At 34.2% G+C, this 17,238-nt stretch overlaps 1 protein-coding gene across 1 annotated transcript in view; it reads left to right on the top strand.

The window, feature by feature from the left end:
- Positions 1-16,079, top strand: part of RRP15 (ribosomal RNA processing 15 homolog) — a 36,091-nt gene extending 20,012 nt beyond the window's left edge. Inside the window, exon 5 of the mRNA XM_075997050.1 lies at positions 15,749-16,079. Within this exon, the coding sequence (XP_075853165.1) occupies positions 15,749-15,904 (156 nt within the window). The 3' untranslated portion in view covers positions 15,905-16,079. The remainder of the gene's footprint in view (positions 1-15,748) is intronic.
- The last annotated feature ends 1,159 nt before the right edge of the window (positions 16,080-17,238 follow it).

Below are 17,238 nucleotides of genomic sequence, written 5' to 3'. Positions count from 1 at the left end.
GTAAATTATTTTAAAAATACTTGTTTATAATATACTTTATAAAATTTTAGCCTTATAAAGAGGAATGTCCATGTGTACAAAACAGATATCAACCTCCTGTATTTCTCTGAGTCTGCATCTTTGGAAACAAAGTGTATGTGGATCTTTAGATACATATATACATGCATGTGTGTGTTTAGCATTGTTTTGGAGAAAACAAAAGAAAGTATATGCTTTTAAGATATGTCCTGTATGCTGAGTTTTAAAAAATCTGATAGATACCCAAAATTATTCAGACTCATTTCTTTACAAGTCACATACCTATGATTTATGAGCCTATATTAATGATGTGTGTACTTATATACTGTATATTGTATTTAATTTATTTCATATTTTATATTTTTGTGAGCTTCACCTTAGTAGAAGGAGCTACTGTTAAAAGTTTGCCTGTTCCATTTGAAACCATGGTCTTCTTCAAGACTTTTGGTGTCCAGATTGGAGTAGCATTTTTCATGTTTCATTTTATTTATTATATATTTTTTTAAAGACAGTCTTGCTCTGTCACTGACGCAGTCATAGCTCACTATAACCTCGAACTCCTGGGCTTAAGCAATCTTCCTGCTTCATCCTCCCAAGTAGCTAGCACTACAGGTGGTAACTATCACACCTGGCTACTTTTTAACCCTTTGCACTCGCTTGCTTTTTCTCGACTCCTTTATTCTACTCGAGATTTAATTTTTTAAATATCCCAGATTTTACAAAGTGCGGCAGTAGAATAAAAAACTGGAGTTTCTTTTCATACAAACTTATTTATTTGGATTTTTTTATATTTCAAATTATGGATACATTCAGAGAGTAATTTTAATCTCTATAATTTTTGCTAACCGTGTCGAGTCATATTTGACATTCGAGTGCAAAGCGTTAAATTTTTTTAGAGACAAGATCTTGCTATGTTGCCCAGGCTAGTCTCAAACTCCTGGGCTCAAGTGATCCTCCTGCCTTGCCTCCCAAAGTGGTAGGATTATAGGCGTGAGTCACCACACCCAGCCTTCATATGTTTCAAAGACTGCCTTTCCTATCATTGGCTATTTATCAATATATTTTTAATCCTCTGATCCTGCTGACTTAAATAATATTGTTACCCTTAGAATTTTCTATATGTTTATTTCCTAATTTTATTATATGCAATGGTTATTTGTAGAGTGGAGTGCATGGAAACTCATATCTTAGAAAGCCTTAGGGGCAAAAATGGTGCCATCACTTTTTAAAGATCAGTTTTACAGAGAGAGATTTTTAGAAGACTAATACATACTTTAAAAGATGTGCAATTGATAAATTATATTTGAGTCACTAATTAGTAAACTTTATTCCTTGGAGCTAGCTTAGATATTGCAAGGTAAAACAAAAAGGTATTTGATGGCTCATTTTAGAAGAGATAACAGTTAATATTTATAAATTAGAAAGCCTTTATCTAGAGCTTAGTGTACTTAGTATTCTAATTTTTCATGTATAAAAAATTAACTGCTTCTGTTACATATTTAAAATTTAATTTTTTTTCTATGTGTGTGTTTTCAATTTCTCTTTAAACTAACATTTGCATATCACTTTCATCATATTAGACCAGGTCGTTTGTACAGAAGATGTATGTCACTTTAATCAATGTAAATACATTACATCTTTGGCATTCACAAATTTAACAATCTTTTTTTTTCTTTTCTTTTTTAAAATTCCTTGTATTGCAATGCTTATTTGCAGGTTTAAGTCACTAATTGGTGAATTCACTGCCCAGTGTCTGTTTCTCAATAATGCTCATTGTTTTCTTTGTGTACCATCATATCATATCATAATAAATCTTGTCAAATCAACATGAGGGACTTACTTTATTTTATCTATATTTTTGTGAGCCAGAGGTATGGAAAGGAACACTGTTAGTAGAACTGAGAAGGCCTTAAAGAAAGAATGATTCTTAGCCAAAAAGCAGAAATTTTTGTTAAAATGTGGAATGTCAATTTATATGGAGGTTTAATTCTATGGAATGAATCAGCCTGTCAAATATTTCATTTTAGAAACAAGAAGAGAAATCCTTTGCCAAATTGTTTTAGTAAGATATCTGTTTAGTAAGGTATTCATGAGCAATACAAATATTGCTCATGAAATTAGGAAGAAAGTGTTGGGATTGGAAAAATTGTTGATATTTGTAGGGGACATAACTCTTGAGGAATATGCTTCAGAAGAATATAAGAAATTTAGCTTTGATTTTTAAATAGCACAAAACAAATACTGTAAAGGGAAAAAAAGCCTTCCAGTTCTCTAATTTTCACATTCTTTATCATGTTTTTTTCCTTTCTGTTTTCTTTTTCCATGAAGGTTTGAATATAAGGTATTTGCTAATAGTGGGGAATTAGAAAAAGGGATTCTGAGGAAGTAGGTTGGGATTATATTGTAAGTCTTCTGTTAAGGAATTTGGACTTTATTCCTTAGGTATTTGGAGGCCAATTTCATCAGATAAGTGATCTGGCAAGATTTGATTAATTTTAAAGAAAAGAAAGGGCTGAAGGATGGAAAGAGGTTGTCAGAAGACCAACTAGTGGGAGGCTATTGCTAGGATCTAAGCAAGAGGGGGAACCTGAACTAAGCTTGCATGGGGATGGAGTGGCTTGGGGTAAATAGAAAAGTGAAATCAGATTGGAGAGGCAGTTTTGGGGTCTAGATTGACTACTTTTAGTGTTTTGGGACTAACATGATGTAGGCTGCAGTCCCCAACCCCTGGGCCGTGGTTCTGGAATATGGTCTGTTAGGGACTGAGCCACAAAACTCCATGCCCACCCTCCGCCCCCAATCCATGGGAAAATTGTCTGGCATGAAACTTAGAAAAGGGGGCACACAGCAGGAGGTGAGCAGCAGGTGAAGGAGCCTATTTAGAGTTGTTTTCCATTGCTTGTATTACTCCTGCCCCCTGCCCCCTGCCCCTCTGTGGAAAAACTCTTCCATGAAACCGGTCCCCAGTGTTAAAAAGGTTGGCTACTGCTGATGTAGAGGGGTAAGGGAGGAATTGTGAATAACTGTGAGGTTTACAACGTGGAAGACTCAGAAATGGTGACAGCTTTCACCAAAATTGAGACTATAAAAGAATGTTTGAGAGGCATTGTCTATTCCAGGTTGTAGTCAGAGATGAGAGTGGTAACAGTAAAGATCAGGTTGAAAGCAGCAGTTTGGGGAGAAGCACCTGGTTAGTGCAGGAAACAGCGTGACCACAAAGGTGGAGACAACCAGAATAGGAGAGGAAACTAGAGGCAGGAGCTGATGAGTCCTGTGTGTGTCAGTAGAGTCCCTGAATCTTTAAGAGCAGTTAACCTGTTTACTGAGTCAGGGAAGATGAATAGTGGATTTCAGCAAGTTCTTTAAATGATTAAATTTAAAAGTTTTTAGGTTTAGAGAATTAATTTTTAGTTATTTGGAAGGAATTCCCTAATCCAGAACCTATAATCCCTCCCTTGGCCCAAATAAAGGAAGTACCATACCAACCACATACCAACATGTGGCAAGGCACATTGACTGATAGCTTGATATTGACCTGAGTGATTTTTAGAAAGATTAAATTATGTTTATGGCACTGATGAAGAAAGCAACAAACACTTATACTTTGTTTAAGAAAGGTTTCGTAAAAAAATCTAAGCTTTAACTCTTAAGAAATAATAACATTTAGAACATGTACCTATCTAGAGTGATTTTTCCTAGTATGTTAAAGTAATCAAGTTTTAAAAAAAATGTAGAGGCATTAACTTTTTCTTTAGCTCTCAAAGTTGTAATTATTCCTTTTGGTCTTTCCTTGAAAAGCCAGCTAAAATCCAGTTAGACTTCTGGGAATTTAATTCTTTTTCCCAAAGGTAGGACAGAAGTGAATGTGATACATTTTAAATCTATGAGTCCCAAAGGAGAATATATTGGCTGCTGTTAGGAAAGTATTGGCTGTATGTTACTCATACTCTTGAATTATAGACTTTCTACAAGGTTTGCATTTATTTAAAATCGCCAGTGTATCAATTTCAGGTTTTGTTTTGTTCTAATGAAATTGTAGTAATGATTTTGTAGTAGGGGAAAATGCTAGCTAGTTTCTGTTAGAAAGTGCATTCCTTAGTGATTGCAGGGCATATTTTAATAGGAGTCCCTAGGTAAAAAAAACTTCCTGGAAGAGGCTAGATATCTTCTGATTTTGTGATATGAACACTTTAAACTAAATGTCAAACATAGAGATAAGTTAGCGTGCTCTGTTTCTCACACATTTCTCATAAATGGCTCCCTCATAATTTCTTCATAGCTAGGTATTTAGTGGTAGGAATACTTTTGAAATACCTGGCTTCTTTGGTATCTTATAAACCTTGCATTCCTTCTGGTTCTTGGATAGCTACTGAGTTCTTGCTCCTAACTACAGAAGCTTAGGAATGAAGCTTCTTTACACAGGTCCCTTGGTGGTCTCCCTGCTGAATTTTCAGATTTAGTTTTTAAATGGAGTTGTGGGTGTGGAAGGCAGGCAAAGGGGTGGAGAAACCGACTGTCCTTAAATTGCCCCTGCATTGCAGGGCAGCAGTCTCTTACTCTCACGTTAAAGCTGCTCTAACAGGAATGTGTGGAATCCTAACTTTGTAAATAATTCAGCTTAATGTTTGTTTACTGAAAATGCCTAAATAGATTAGAGTTTAGACAAAAGTGAGACTCCAAGTTTGAAATGAGGGTAAGCAGGATTGTACATACTGATGTTGATGGGAACAGTTTAAAGCCAGTTTCTCATTCTATTCACTTCTTTTAAATATGCTGTTTGGTTTTAAGGTATGGTCGTTTCTGATTTGAACAACAGTTGTAATCAAAGTGAACTTGTTTGACAGAATGGTACATGTAGCATTTTGACTTGGAGGAAATATAAGTGAAGAATAAGAATAGATATAAGTGAAGAAGTTATTACAAAACTGTTGTAGAAATGTTTTAGTTACTATTAAATTAAAATGGTGCCATACGTCTTTTGGCCCTATATGAAGAAATATTCTCACCATTTGAAGCTGCTGCATGGTATTTTCATTGGTGAGGTTGAGGCTTTAGAAAAAAAAAATCCTGCACAAATGAGTCTTTTATCATATGTTCATACCTATAATGCATTTTTAAAAATCAAAAGAATATTTTCTTAATGTCTTGCCAAAAATTGAAAATTATTTTGAGTAGTAGGCAGTTAAGACCTTTTATGGGGATGTATTATGCATAGTACTATGGCCACAGATTCTAGAACTAGACTTCCTAGATATAAAACACCTGTTATATATAGTAGTAATAACAATCCTCACTTCATTGGGGATGCTGTGAGAGTAAAGTGAGTTAATATACATAAAGTGCTTAGAATGATGCTTGGCACATAGTAAGCACTATGCACATGTTTGCAGTTAATTTTATTTTGCTTCACATGTCATTAGAGTGAATTCCTTATACTTAGTGCTTATATTTTTCCTAGCAAGTGGTAGTCAAAGATGAATTCTAAAGTTGGAAACCAATTTGAAAAAAAGCTATTACTACTACTTATCTGATTTATTGGATAATCCAAAAATTCTCCAATAATTTAATTAAAGTTATGTTTAGATTTGAAATAGTCTCACTCATTTTAGGTGTGTTGGGTCTAGTAATACATAATTCTTGTAAAATAATAAAACTAGATTTTAAGGAACAAAAAATATGATCACTTTCTCTTTTTCCCCATTTCAAGTTATGGTTGAGCTAGCCAAATTACTTACCAGATTTTACTTATCAAAAGAAGTTTGGTTTTAAATGGGTGCTATCATGCTATTTGAATGTCCTCATCTTTGTGAATAGTGCACAGAACATCATTAGAAGATTATGGATATCCCAAGAGGGGGATTCTGTTCATATAACCACTCAGAGCATCAGCAAGTAAGGATAGTGGGTAGAGGGGCTGGAAGGCATTTATTAATGTTTGCTTTGGGCCAGATGCTATGCCAGATGTTTTTACATAATTGTAAGTTTTAGAAGTGGTAGAACCGCCATGTTAGAGTTGAAACCCAAAGTCCGAAAGGTTAAGTGACTTATCCTAGGTCACACTGATAGTAATTGGTAGAATCTGGATTCATTTGCAGTCTATATGACTCCAAAACCCTGTTGTAGCCATTAGTGCCTGCTGCTTAAAAAGAACCGAGGTACTTACAGTAATGAGAATCAAAACAGAAAACTTCTCTCACCCAGATGAGCTCGAAGAACTGGGGCTGGCTAATGAGCCACGTGTCACCCGCTAAGACTAGGAAGAGAACGGTGAGGGAGGCAGCTTGTAGACTGGTTTTTCTCCTAGGCCTCTCATCCTCTTCATTTGATGTATAGCATATGGAGACTGATACATTTTAAAATCTAATTTCTCAAAACTGTTATGTAAGATAAAATATTACCATAGTAAGACATTTCAGAATCATGGAATTGAACTAAAAAATTGTCTATACATTCACTGGTAGAATTGACTTTCTATTCATTTGTCAAGGAACTATTAATACAATTTACTAGAAATCAAATGCATCTTGTATTTAAAGATTGCGTGTCTAGTACAAATTTTAGAATCACATTTGTCCCCAGCTCTTTCATAAAAATTTTCAAACAGAAAGAAAATTTTAAAGAGTAGTGGTTTGAATACCTGTATTTCTATCACCTACGTTCAAAAATTGTTAGCACTTTTTGTGTTTGTTCTATATAGCTATCTGCTTTTCTCTTCATCTAGTTTTTGTTTGTTTTTATTGATATTTGAAGCTACTACCCACATGTGCACCAAACAAAGATTCTTTCTCTCTTATTTTTTTAAATAGTTTTATTGAGGTATAATTCAAATACCATTCAATGCAAGAGATCTTCCCCACACTTTGAGAACCAGAATCTAATCAAGGCTCAGGCATTGCACCTGGTTATCTTTTTGGCTTTTATTCTAGATCAGTTCCTTGCTTTCTTGTTTCTTTAAAGAGGGACTTTTGAAAGAGACAAGCTAGTTCTCTTGAAGAATGAGTAATGAATCCAAGTTTTTAATTTGTCTGATTATTTCATTATGGTGTCTTTTAACTTGTTCTATATGCCCTTTTCCTATAAGCTGGAAGTTAGGACTAAAAGGGTTGAAGAGGATTAGGTTAAACTTTCTTGGTATAATTATTTCGTAGGTGTAAGACTTAGATGCTGTTACTTACTATTGTAACACATCAGGAGACACACCATCAGAATGTCCCCTATTAGTGATGCCAGTTTTTCACTTGGTTAAAGTGATAATAAATACATTTTTTGCATTTAAAGGCGCACCCCACACACACACGTACCTCCCCAATCCCCCCCCCCCCCCAGTTAGTAATTTCTGGGATGAATACTTTGGCAGAAACAAGTATACCTTTTGCCATCCATCTTTTGCCTTTCAGCATCAACTAGTGATCCTTGCCTAAAATAGTTATGTCCTTGGAAGCTACAGAATGATGATTTTCTAATTTATTACATTTTGGTGGGATGAATTAAAGTTCCTAAAGATGGGAGTTGATGTTTCATCCCTTTTCATTATGGCCTTACAGAGCAAGGAGTTGGTTTAACAGTCATCTCCAGTGCTGGTGAATGAGCCTTCCTCCCTTTCCCTTTTTTGTTTGTCTTTTGAAAATATGGATGTAGAGATTTTAATTTATTCAATATTTACAATCAGTTACAGTCACTTTTTGATGCTTGAATTTGGAAATGTAGCTATGGGAACCCATGTAAATTGGCTCTTGTGCACTTTCTACATGACCCCATTTTTCTTTGAGTGCTTCCTTTTGTTCTGTGCTTGTGCTTTCCGTGTCCCAGTTCTGGAATCACCCTTTTCTACAAGATCTGGTGGGAGCAATACATTCATTTCTAAATCTTTTGTTCACTTCAATAGATAGATTGGTACTGAGCATGTTCTTTACTAGATATAGCCTAGTTCTGTTTACATAGCATTTCATAGTTTTACAGAGCACTTTTACTTGTTTTCTTATTTAAGCTTTTTAATAAATTTGTAATATTAAGAAGACATTGGTGTCTGTTTTCCAGATGAATTCACAGCTCTGCTAATTTATTTATTTATAAATCTGGGGTTTTTCATTTATATACTATATAATATAACAGATAAAATAGCAAGGATGTGCTTTAAAAGACTAATTGGCAGAGTATATTCTAAATATTTCAAACTCCTAATTTAGTGTGAAAATGTATAGAGCACTTATGTCAAAAGTCTCCTCGAGATGTTACCTTTCACTTTTTAGGCAGTTTAGTTAGCTGTAACTTGTTAACAATTCTTAAGAGAATATAAATAGGTGGAAAATCATTACTGAATAATGTTTGTTAAAACTCAGTACTGTGGAGCTAGATCTATGGATAGCAAGATGGAATAGAAGCCACCCAGTAGAACCACTTTGAGTAAAACCAAGGGCAGCAAAGGATTAAAACAAAAAAATTCCGTGGATGAAGAAAACCGAATCCATAAAGTATGTTTTTCAGGAGCATTAGAACTGAGTTCTTGGAAAGATACAACTAGGTATTCTTAGAAAACTCTACATTTAACATGTGCTTGGACTATAATTAAAGATGATGTAATTTCTGCATCTTGATTCCCATCCCACCCCCCACAAGATATCCTAGTAAATGCTTTTCTAGTTTGCTTGGATCTTATCAATTACCTATTTGAATCTGGAAACTACATGAATTTGGAAACTATACAAATAATTAACAAAAATGAAGCCCAAGTGGACTTACTGCTAGGAATACCATCCTAGAAAATCAGTTAAAACTAATTAAAACAAATTTATGGAGGGATGGGAAAAGCAAAACTTGATCAAGGCAATTGGGAATCATTTATTAAGAATTCATTGAGAATCAGAAAAAAATTGAATTAGTGTCAATATGGAATTTTCTATATATATTCTTGATCTGTAGAAACTTTATTGGAACTCTTGTGAATTCCAGATTGAAAATTTTCAGTCATTTATGGTCATTGGGATGTATCTTGGCATGGTTAGAAAACCGTGGATGTTCTTATTCAGCTTCTAAAGATTAAGGGCTGTCTTTCACTTCTGTTGATTTCTACCAAAATGCATTTTTTATGTTAAAAAGGGGTTTTCCATAGATTCTTCATTTCACAGGTAGAAATTTCAATTAGGCTTTAATCAATTGTAGGTTAGATTACTAACTACACTTGTAAATAGCTTACTAAAAATTTTTAACAACAACGGTATTAAGGTGAATTTAGCCAGTGTTAAGAATCTTTTTTAGTTTTGATGAAACTAAATTAAAATGAAAACTCAGCATTCTTCTTAGGAAAAGTAGTGAAATGAAGGGTTGCTGATTACTAAATATAGATGTGACTATTCTGTTTATTTTTTTAGGGTTTGACTTTAATTTTCCCCCTTTGAAATGAACTTAAGCTCCTAATTATTTGGTATTAAACTAATGAATAATTCTAAACGTCCTTTTTCAGTGTTTTCAATAGGTGCCAATATATGTTTGAACTTCAAAATGGAAGCTGATTAACAGTTTTAAGGTTGTCTTCATCTTCAAAACTGACACAGACTGCTTCTGTATGATCTTGGTTAAATATTTGTATAAAATCAGGCCAATGAGGGTAGGGACTATTTTGTTTCCTTGCATCATTTGGTTTTCATTAAGTTCTTGCATTTAATCAGTTTTACTTTTCAGTTGATAAAAAAGCACAGTTACCTTGTAGGTAGCTTTAGGTCATTGAATCAGTGCTGCCTTTCAGCAACACTGAAAGACTCCAGAAATTGATAAATTTTGATTGTTACAGTTTATGCTTACATGTCTCATCTAATGGTAATAAATATCTGTGTCTAACATGTGTAGTATGATTAACATTATCTTACATTATATTTATGCCCAGTTTAAGAAATTTCTTGTTTATTTTAAGTTCTGGGCCTCTATAACTTTATAATTTGTAGTGTTGGAGTCAATGGCTCACAGATTCAAATCCAGAACTCTCTTGGTTTTGGTCCTATTATAAAAAGAATACATCAAATTACCACCACTACTTATGTTTTACAAACAAAACAGAAAACTCTTCATTGTCATGATATCTTAACATTTTATGAAATTTATTCAGGGATTACCCCAAGCAAGCTTTTCCAACGAACGACACGTGTGGAATTTGTCTCAGGCTTTCTTTTTTTCTTATATTAATCTGCTATCCACCTTTTCTTTGTGAGTATTCCTAGTATTTAGGAAGTTTTTATAATTAATGGTAAATCATGATTATAGAAAAGATATAGTGAAATGAAATGATATAAATCCAATGTGTAATATAATTTACCCCCAATCTGACTTTAATAGAAATTATCTTAAACATATTCAGACATTTTCCCCATGTATAGCAGTACTTGTTCTACTGTGTATTTCATGTAACAGGCGACCTCTTCTGCCCACTCTCCATAGCTCTTGTGCCAGGGCAACTACTTCTTACTCTTCTAGCTAGTCCTGTTGGCATCTGTACATCTTGGTGTTCTTAACTAATGTGCATATAGTCATATCTTTTGATTTATCAATTTGAGATGTTATCTGTTGACTTCCTATTATGGTAGGCAAAGATTTAGTTCTCTTGCACAGTTTCCTCTCCTTCTCAATATAGCTATTTTATAATTATTTGTTAAACCAGTATTCAGCATTTATTATTATGCCTATGCAAGTATTATTTACAGCTGAGTGTTATAATAGTCCATATTTATGTTTCCTTTTTATATGTTTTCCTGAAGATAATAATTATCTTGATTTTCCATATTTAATGTTCCTATTTTATCAAACTCAAGTGACTTTAGGTAGTATAACTATTGTAATTGTTTTCTCTGTGACATTCTGTCCTGGAAACTTCCATTTTCCTTTGTCTGAGCTCTCTTAGGTTGCTTCACAGTTGTCATTCTGAGACTTAAATTTTCTGCGATCCTTGGAATGTCTCCTGGATTGAACTTCCTATTTCCTGGTTCTTATATCCTCCTCTTTTCTTGATCTACTCTTACTTTTTTGGTAAAGCATATCTTCCATTGGTTTTGTCAGGTTAAAATGCTGTACAGTGGCAGATGTCATGGTGACGACAGCGTTCAGCATGTGCCTTCCCCTGGAGTCACGCTGCTGCAGGTTGTCCTTCATGCCTGATGCGTAGTTGTCAGCCTGGAGACTCCATTCACTTTTGTCCTTTTCTTTCCCTTTCCTTTCTTTCCTGCGTTGATTCTCCTATTTTCTCTCCCCCATTTTGTTGTCTTTTTGGTTTACTCCATCCTTTTGTGGAGGGCAGCAGTTTCCTGAGAAAGGCTGCCTTGGAAGTAAACTTTTGGGGACCTTGGATGTCTGAAAGTGCCCATACTCAGTCCTTATGAGGACTATTATTAAGAATAATGAGTCTGAGTATACATTTTAAATTGGAAATTATTTTCTTTTGGCATTTTGAAAGTATTTGTCTATTGCTTTCTTGCTTTAGAAAGTCTAAACGTGTTTTGATTCCTGATCATTTGTATGTATGTGACTTGTTTGTTTTCTTTTTGGAAGCTTATGGGATATTCTTTTAGTTCCTATTGTCCTGAATTCTTACTTATAGTGTTGTCCCTGAGGTGTACTGGGTACTCGAGGACTCTTGAATCTGGAAATGTGTGCTTCACTTCGGGAAATTTTCTTGAAGTACTTTCATTAATTTCCTCCCATACGTCTTTATGTGTCTCCTGTTAATTGTATTTTCAACCTCTTGGCCTGGTCCTTCAGTTATCTTTTTCTTATATTTTCTGTAATTTTTTCTTTTTATTCTATTTTCTGGGCAATTTCCTAAGCCTTATCTTCTCACCTTTGTATTGAAATTTTTTTCATTTCTGCCATTATATTTTTAATTTCCAACTCTTTATTACTGTTTTTTTAAAATAGCAATTGTTCTTATTTTATAGATATATGTATTCTATCTCTTTGATGATATTATTAATATTTTCCCCTAAATTTTATTTTCTTTGAATAGTTTCTTTTTTCTAGAAGTAGCTTTTTGAAATTTTTGCATTAGTGTTGTTCTCTGCCTTTTTTCTGACAATCTTTAGTTGTCTGTTCATGATTAGAGCTAATAGTCCTAAGTATGCTCTTAGAAGCTCTGAGCATGTGGATAATGTCCACCTTAATTTTCAATGGGGGGTTCTCTGGGTGGGTTATGTATTAGCAATTGTTCAGATTTTCTACAGAGAAATCCTGATCTCTTACCTGAAGAAAAAGGTCCTCCTACCAGCAGCATTTTAGGAGCCCAATAGAAGAGAGCTGGGATTCATTATTTGGTTGGTGTATGTATGAGTAACTTAATCTCATTTTTGGTGCTGTTCCCATGCCTCATCTGTGTTAGCGCATCACCTCTCCAGAAGTTAGACTTCCAGTGTTCTGCCAGGGTAATGTGGAATGGGAAGAGGGCGGGCTAGAGATCTACTTGTTTCCCAAAACATAACTTTCACCCTCAGTTCTCTTTATTTTGGTTCTTCAGCTTCCACTTTTACTTCCTGAAGTACCTGATACTTACTGCCAGTTCCTGTTTCTTTTGCAGATTCTACAGTATAAATGAGGTTGAATGTCAGCTTGACAATTGAATCTTCTTGGGTTCTTCTAGTCTATCTGCTTCACCTTCTAAAATTGTGTTGCTATTGTCTCATCTGACTTGTCCTTGTTACTTACGTTTTTAAAACAACAAATCACTTTTCTGTGGTTTTATCGAGTATTGCAAACGAGTCAGACTAGTTTTATGTTCATGGGCCCTCTGCCTCTTTTCTTGCTACGTATTCAGCAAATGTAGGCATTAAAATTAAGGAGTCATTCTGCTGCCTTTTAAAACAGTTTTCTTTCTTGAGCTGCCATCATGGCAGATGTTATATAAAATATCTTTTTAATAATATATTAACCCATACTTGTTTGTACTAAATTTTCTATTATCTTTTTTCACCAAATTGTTGCTTCACAGTGCAAAAATGCTACTGTAATGATAGCTTGCATACATTGCTGAGTCTGATATTGGATTTTTTCCAAAATCTACTATTGGACTTCCTAAAATCTTTCCTTCTCAGCCACAAAGTGTACTGGTCTTACAACAGTGAATGAAAACTGTTACTAACTAGGAAATAAATTTGTTTGTTTAAAGCCAATAAATATTGTCTTTAACGAGCATCAGACAGAATAGCTGAAGGGCAGGATTGGAATGAGGCTGGAGGTTTTGAATTGGTAACAGGTTTCCAAGTGATGCTGATGCTAATCCTGCTGGTCTGGGGTGAGGTCACACTGTAAGAATCACTATATTGTTACGTTAACAACAAAAACCAAAAATATCACAGAAGTCTCCCTATAAAGATTTACTTTCTTCAAATTGGACAATTGAGCCAAACATTGAACTTTATTCCATTAATGCTCCCATTGCCTAAAATAAATGTTTACAGTAATCATCTTCAAGCTTGGGAGACCATTGATCTCATCATTTTAATTAACAAATTCTTTCCTTTGGTCGACTTTATTTCCTTTGTAAACTACATATTAATATTTAAAGTTTTGTCTCTGTTCTTCCTTTCTTCACTTCTTTATTTTCGCTGCCTACGGCTTTTCTGGTATGGCCCAGTAGAGAAGTAACTCAGTCCAACAGAGGTTGGCTATCAGAGTAAGCTCTCCTATGGGAACACTGTACACTGAGGTCAGTCATACAGGATCACCTAGTGTTTTTGGTTGGTAACATGTTGATCATGTTGATAGCATACTGGGCGTAGTTGTCTAAACACGGAGGCTTAACATCAAGATTGCCTACGTTCATATGTAAACACAGATATCAAAGTCTGGGCAGGTCATTGCTAGTTAGCAATTTGGATATGGCTATGCACTTTCTAGAATTCGAGGTCAGTCATACAGGATCACCCAGTGCTTTTGGTTAGTAACATGTTGATCATTTTGATAGCATATTGGGTATAGTTATGTAAACATAAAGGCTTAACATCAAGATTGCCCGTGTTCTTATGTAAACACAGATATCAAAGTCAAGTCAGGTCACTGCTAGTTAGCAACTTGGTTATGGCTATGGACTTTTTAGAATTTAATTGAAAACTTTGAATTGTTAATTTGACAGGAGAAGTGTTATACTTATTGGTTCTAAGTGGATCTTTGTTCATTGTAAACAGCTCTTTCCTTTATTTAAGGTAAGGATATTGGCAAGTAAAATATGGATTGAATCAGGGAGATTGGCTTTTTATCCAGTTAGGTAACTTAATCTAATAGAAGAATTTCACTTTTAGGAGTGTAAGTTTGATATCGTAGAAATAAGAGAGGGGGAGTTATTAGAATACTCCATGAAGAGAGTTCTAAATTACCTTCCCACTTTATTGTTCTCTTATCAGTGTGTCATGCAAAGCATTGGAACTGTTTTGTGGTTGGTTTTTAAGCAGCAAATTTTTTTGTTTCTTTTTATTGGTTTACTTATAGTAACAAAATGTGCTGATATTTTACTTAGTCATTTTTGAAATCTTTGATCACATTTATGTACTATCCAGTCTTCAGCTTATATTTCAGCACTAGCTCTGCTTAATATCTTGACCCAAGGAAGATGGAAAGAGCCAATTGGATGTTTTTCTTGTTTGTAATAGTGTCTACTTTTTTTGTTTTTTTAATGGAATGAGTGTTCTAAGGGGCCATATTTTTTTTTTAATAAAGGGAAGCTTCAGAGTTAAGTAAGTAATCTCTTGTAACTATCTTTTCTTTTAAAAATTGCTTTTTACATGGCTAATGACACCATAAAGATAACACTGTTTTCTAACCAAATGTTATTGAGTTCTTATCTTGCATACTTGAAGTTTTACAAAATTTTGTATTTCTGTCAGTCGGATAAATATATATGCATAGACTGTTAGCCTTCTGAAGACAGGGACTTTGTTTTGTTCATCAGTTTATTTCCAGCCCTAAGAACAGTGCTTGATACACAGTTAATTATCAATAAATATTTGTGGTATGAATGAAAAATCTCAGAGCTTGGAGTTCTGCATCTATTGTATTACTTAATTAAAACCACAAGGTGGTACTGTTGTACCATGAAATGAGAGCCTGTAATTCTTAGGCTCTTATGTAGTACTACATACGTCCAAAGTAAATGAAAGGAATTGACTACCTATTATGTTTATTGCCTGGTTCATTTATTTATAATTTTAAGATGTGATTAGTCTTTGATTGTGTGATTGAGTCAAGCAATGAGATCATATCCTAAATAACAAACATTTGGTTCAAATTTTTATAAAATGTTAAATGAGATGGCATCTAGCACAGTACCACAGTTAGTTTCCTTTCTCTCCTTGAATTTACTATGGGTTAAAAGCTTTTGTTAAATTTCTATTTGTGTTGAAATAATTTGCCAAAAATTTTTAAAGAAATTATCACTGAAGGTTAAGTAATATTGTAAGTCTATTTTGGTTGTGTCAAAGATTTTAGAAATTAACACCAAACCTACATTTTACTATATTCTGCCCCCCCCACTCCAAAAGTTTTTATTTGGCTTTCATGTTTCTTTTATGTGGTTGCTAAAATATTAATGTATAGTTCTTTGTTATACATTTGTACATATATGATCATAGTGTATAAAATCAGTCAATTTATAATTTGTCTTGATTTCACCCCTATTGTAAAACTTAAGTGTTGAAAAGTTTGTTTTGTAGCTTGGGCCTTTTTATTTATGATTGAATTGACTTTGAAATGTTTTGATTCTCAGAGTGCAGTGAAATCAGAAGAGGGCCCAGGTTGGACTATCCTACGTGATGATTTCATGATGGGAGCATCCATGAAAGACTGGGACAAGGAAAGTGACAAAGAAAGTGATGGGCCAGATGACAGCAGACCAGGATCTGCAAGTGACTCTGATACGTAAAGCAACGTAGGAGATACAATCTGCAAGCATTCTATTTTTCCTAGAAAAACATTTATTCTCTCATAGTTGGGGAATTAAAAGAAAGCCAAAAAGACTTTTACCAGCTTTGGTAAAGGGGGAATATCGGTTTCGTCCTTTTCATGTAAATCTTATTAAAATTATGTTTTCAACTCTTGTATAGTTTTAAGTATTCTTCCTTAAAACGTTTCTAGAAAGAAATTATTTCTACTTGCCCAGCAAGATATGCTGTTTGCCAGGACCATCACATGTTTACATATTGGTTGTGTCTGTTGGCATGTTGTTTCAGGAGTATCAGTGCCTCTAGAAATGCAGTACCAATTTATAATTAAACTTTTTTTTTTTTTTGAGACAGAGTTTCCCTCTGTTGCCCCGGCTAGAGTGCCATGGCTTGTCAGCCTAGCTCCCAGCAACCTCAAATTCCTGGGCTCAAGCAATCCTCCTGCCTCAGCCTCCCAAGTAGCTGGGACTACAGGCATGCCTGGCTAATTTTTTCTATATATTTTTAGTTGTCCAGCTAATTTCTATTTTTTTTAGTAGAGATGGGATCTCGCTCTTGCTCAGGCTAGTATCGAACTCCTGAGCTCAAATAATCTTCCTGCCTTGGCCTGCCAAAATAACCTTTTTGAAGTTAATATTTCTATAGTTTTGGGAAGCAGTGGGTGTTTTTTTGTTTGTTTGGGGAAGCTATTAAGATAACCTATGTAGTAAAATTTAAAACTATAGTATTCTTGATTTGAGGTGGTAATTTTTGTTAACCTGGCAAATAAAAAAATGCCAGAATTTTACTTTTATATTATTTCCTTTTATTTACTAAGTAATATAAATAATGACTTAGATTTACTTTAATTATTAGGCTATTTTTACATGAGAGATTTACTGAGTTGGAAATTCTCCTGTTTAACTTATACAGTGAGACATAATTTCTTAGGAAGCATATTTGACATATTTTAGTCTCTCTCTCTTTTCTTTTTTTCTGAATATTTGAGTTGGCTTAAATTCTCTTTTATGGACTGCCCCAGTGAAAACAGGGAGTTAGACAAGTAATCTGCATCAGAGTGTTGCATCTGATTTGAGATGATTGTTGCCTTAAAAGTTATTAAAGTGGGTGACTTTTAGTATCTAGTTGTTAAAAGGAGAGAAAGTAAGACTTTAATATCATTCCAAAATTTCTGTGAAACTTCGGCCTGAGATCTAACCTTTTTAAGGGAATTATTTAATAAATGTGATCTGTTTCTTTTTGAAAAGGATCTATCCCTTTCTCCATTTTTCCATAGTAAAAATACTCCCTCCTACTACCCAATAGCACATACTTG

Source organism: Microcebus murinus, chromosome 23 (assembly GCF_040939455.1).
Source record: "Microcebus murinus isolate Inina chromosome 23, M.murinus_Inina_mat1.0, whole genome shotgun sequence".
NCBI lineage: Eukaryota > Metazoa > Chordata > Mammalia > Primates > Cheirogaleidae > Microcebus > Microcebus murinus.
The sequence above is the reverse complement of the archived record's forward strand: the minus strand, read 5'-3'. Positions and strand labels throughout refer to the sequence as shown.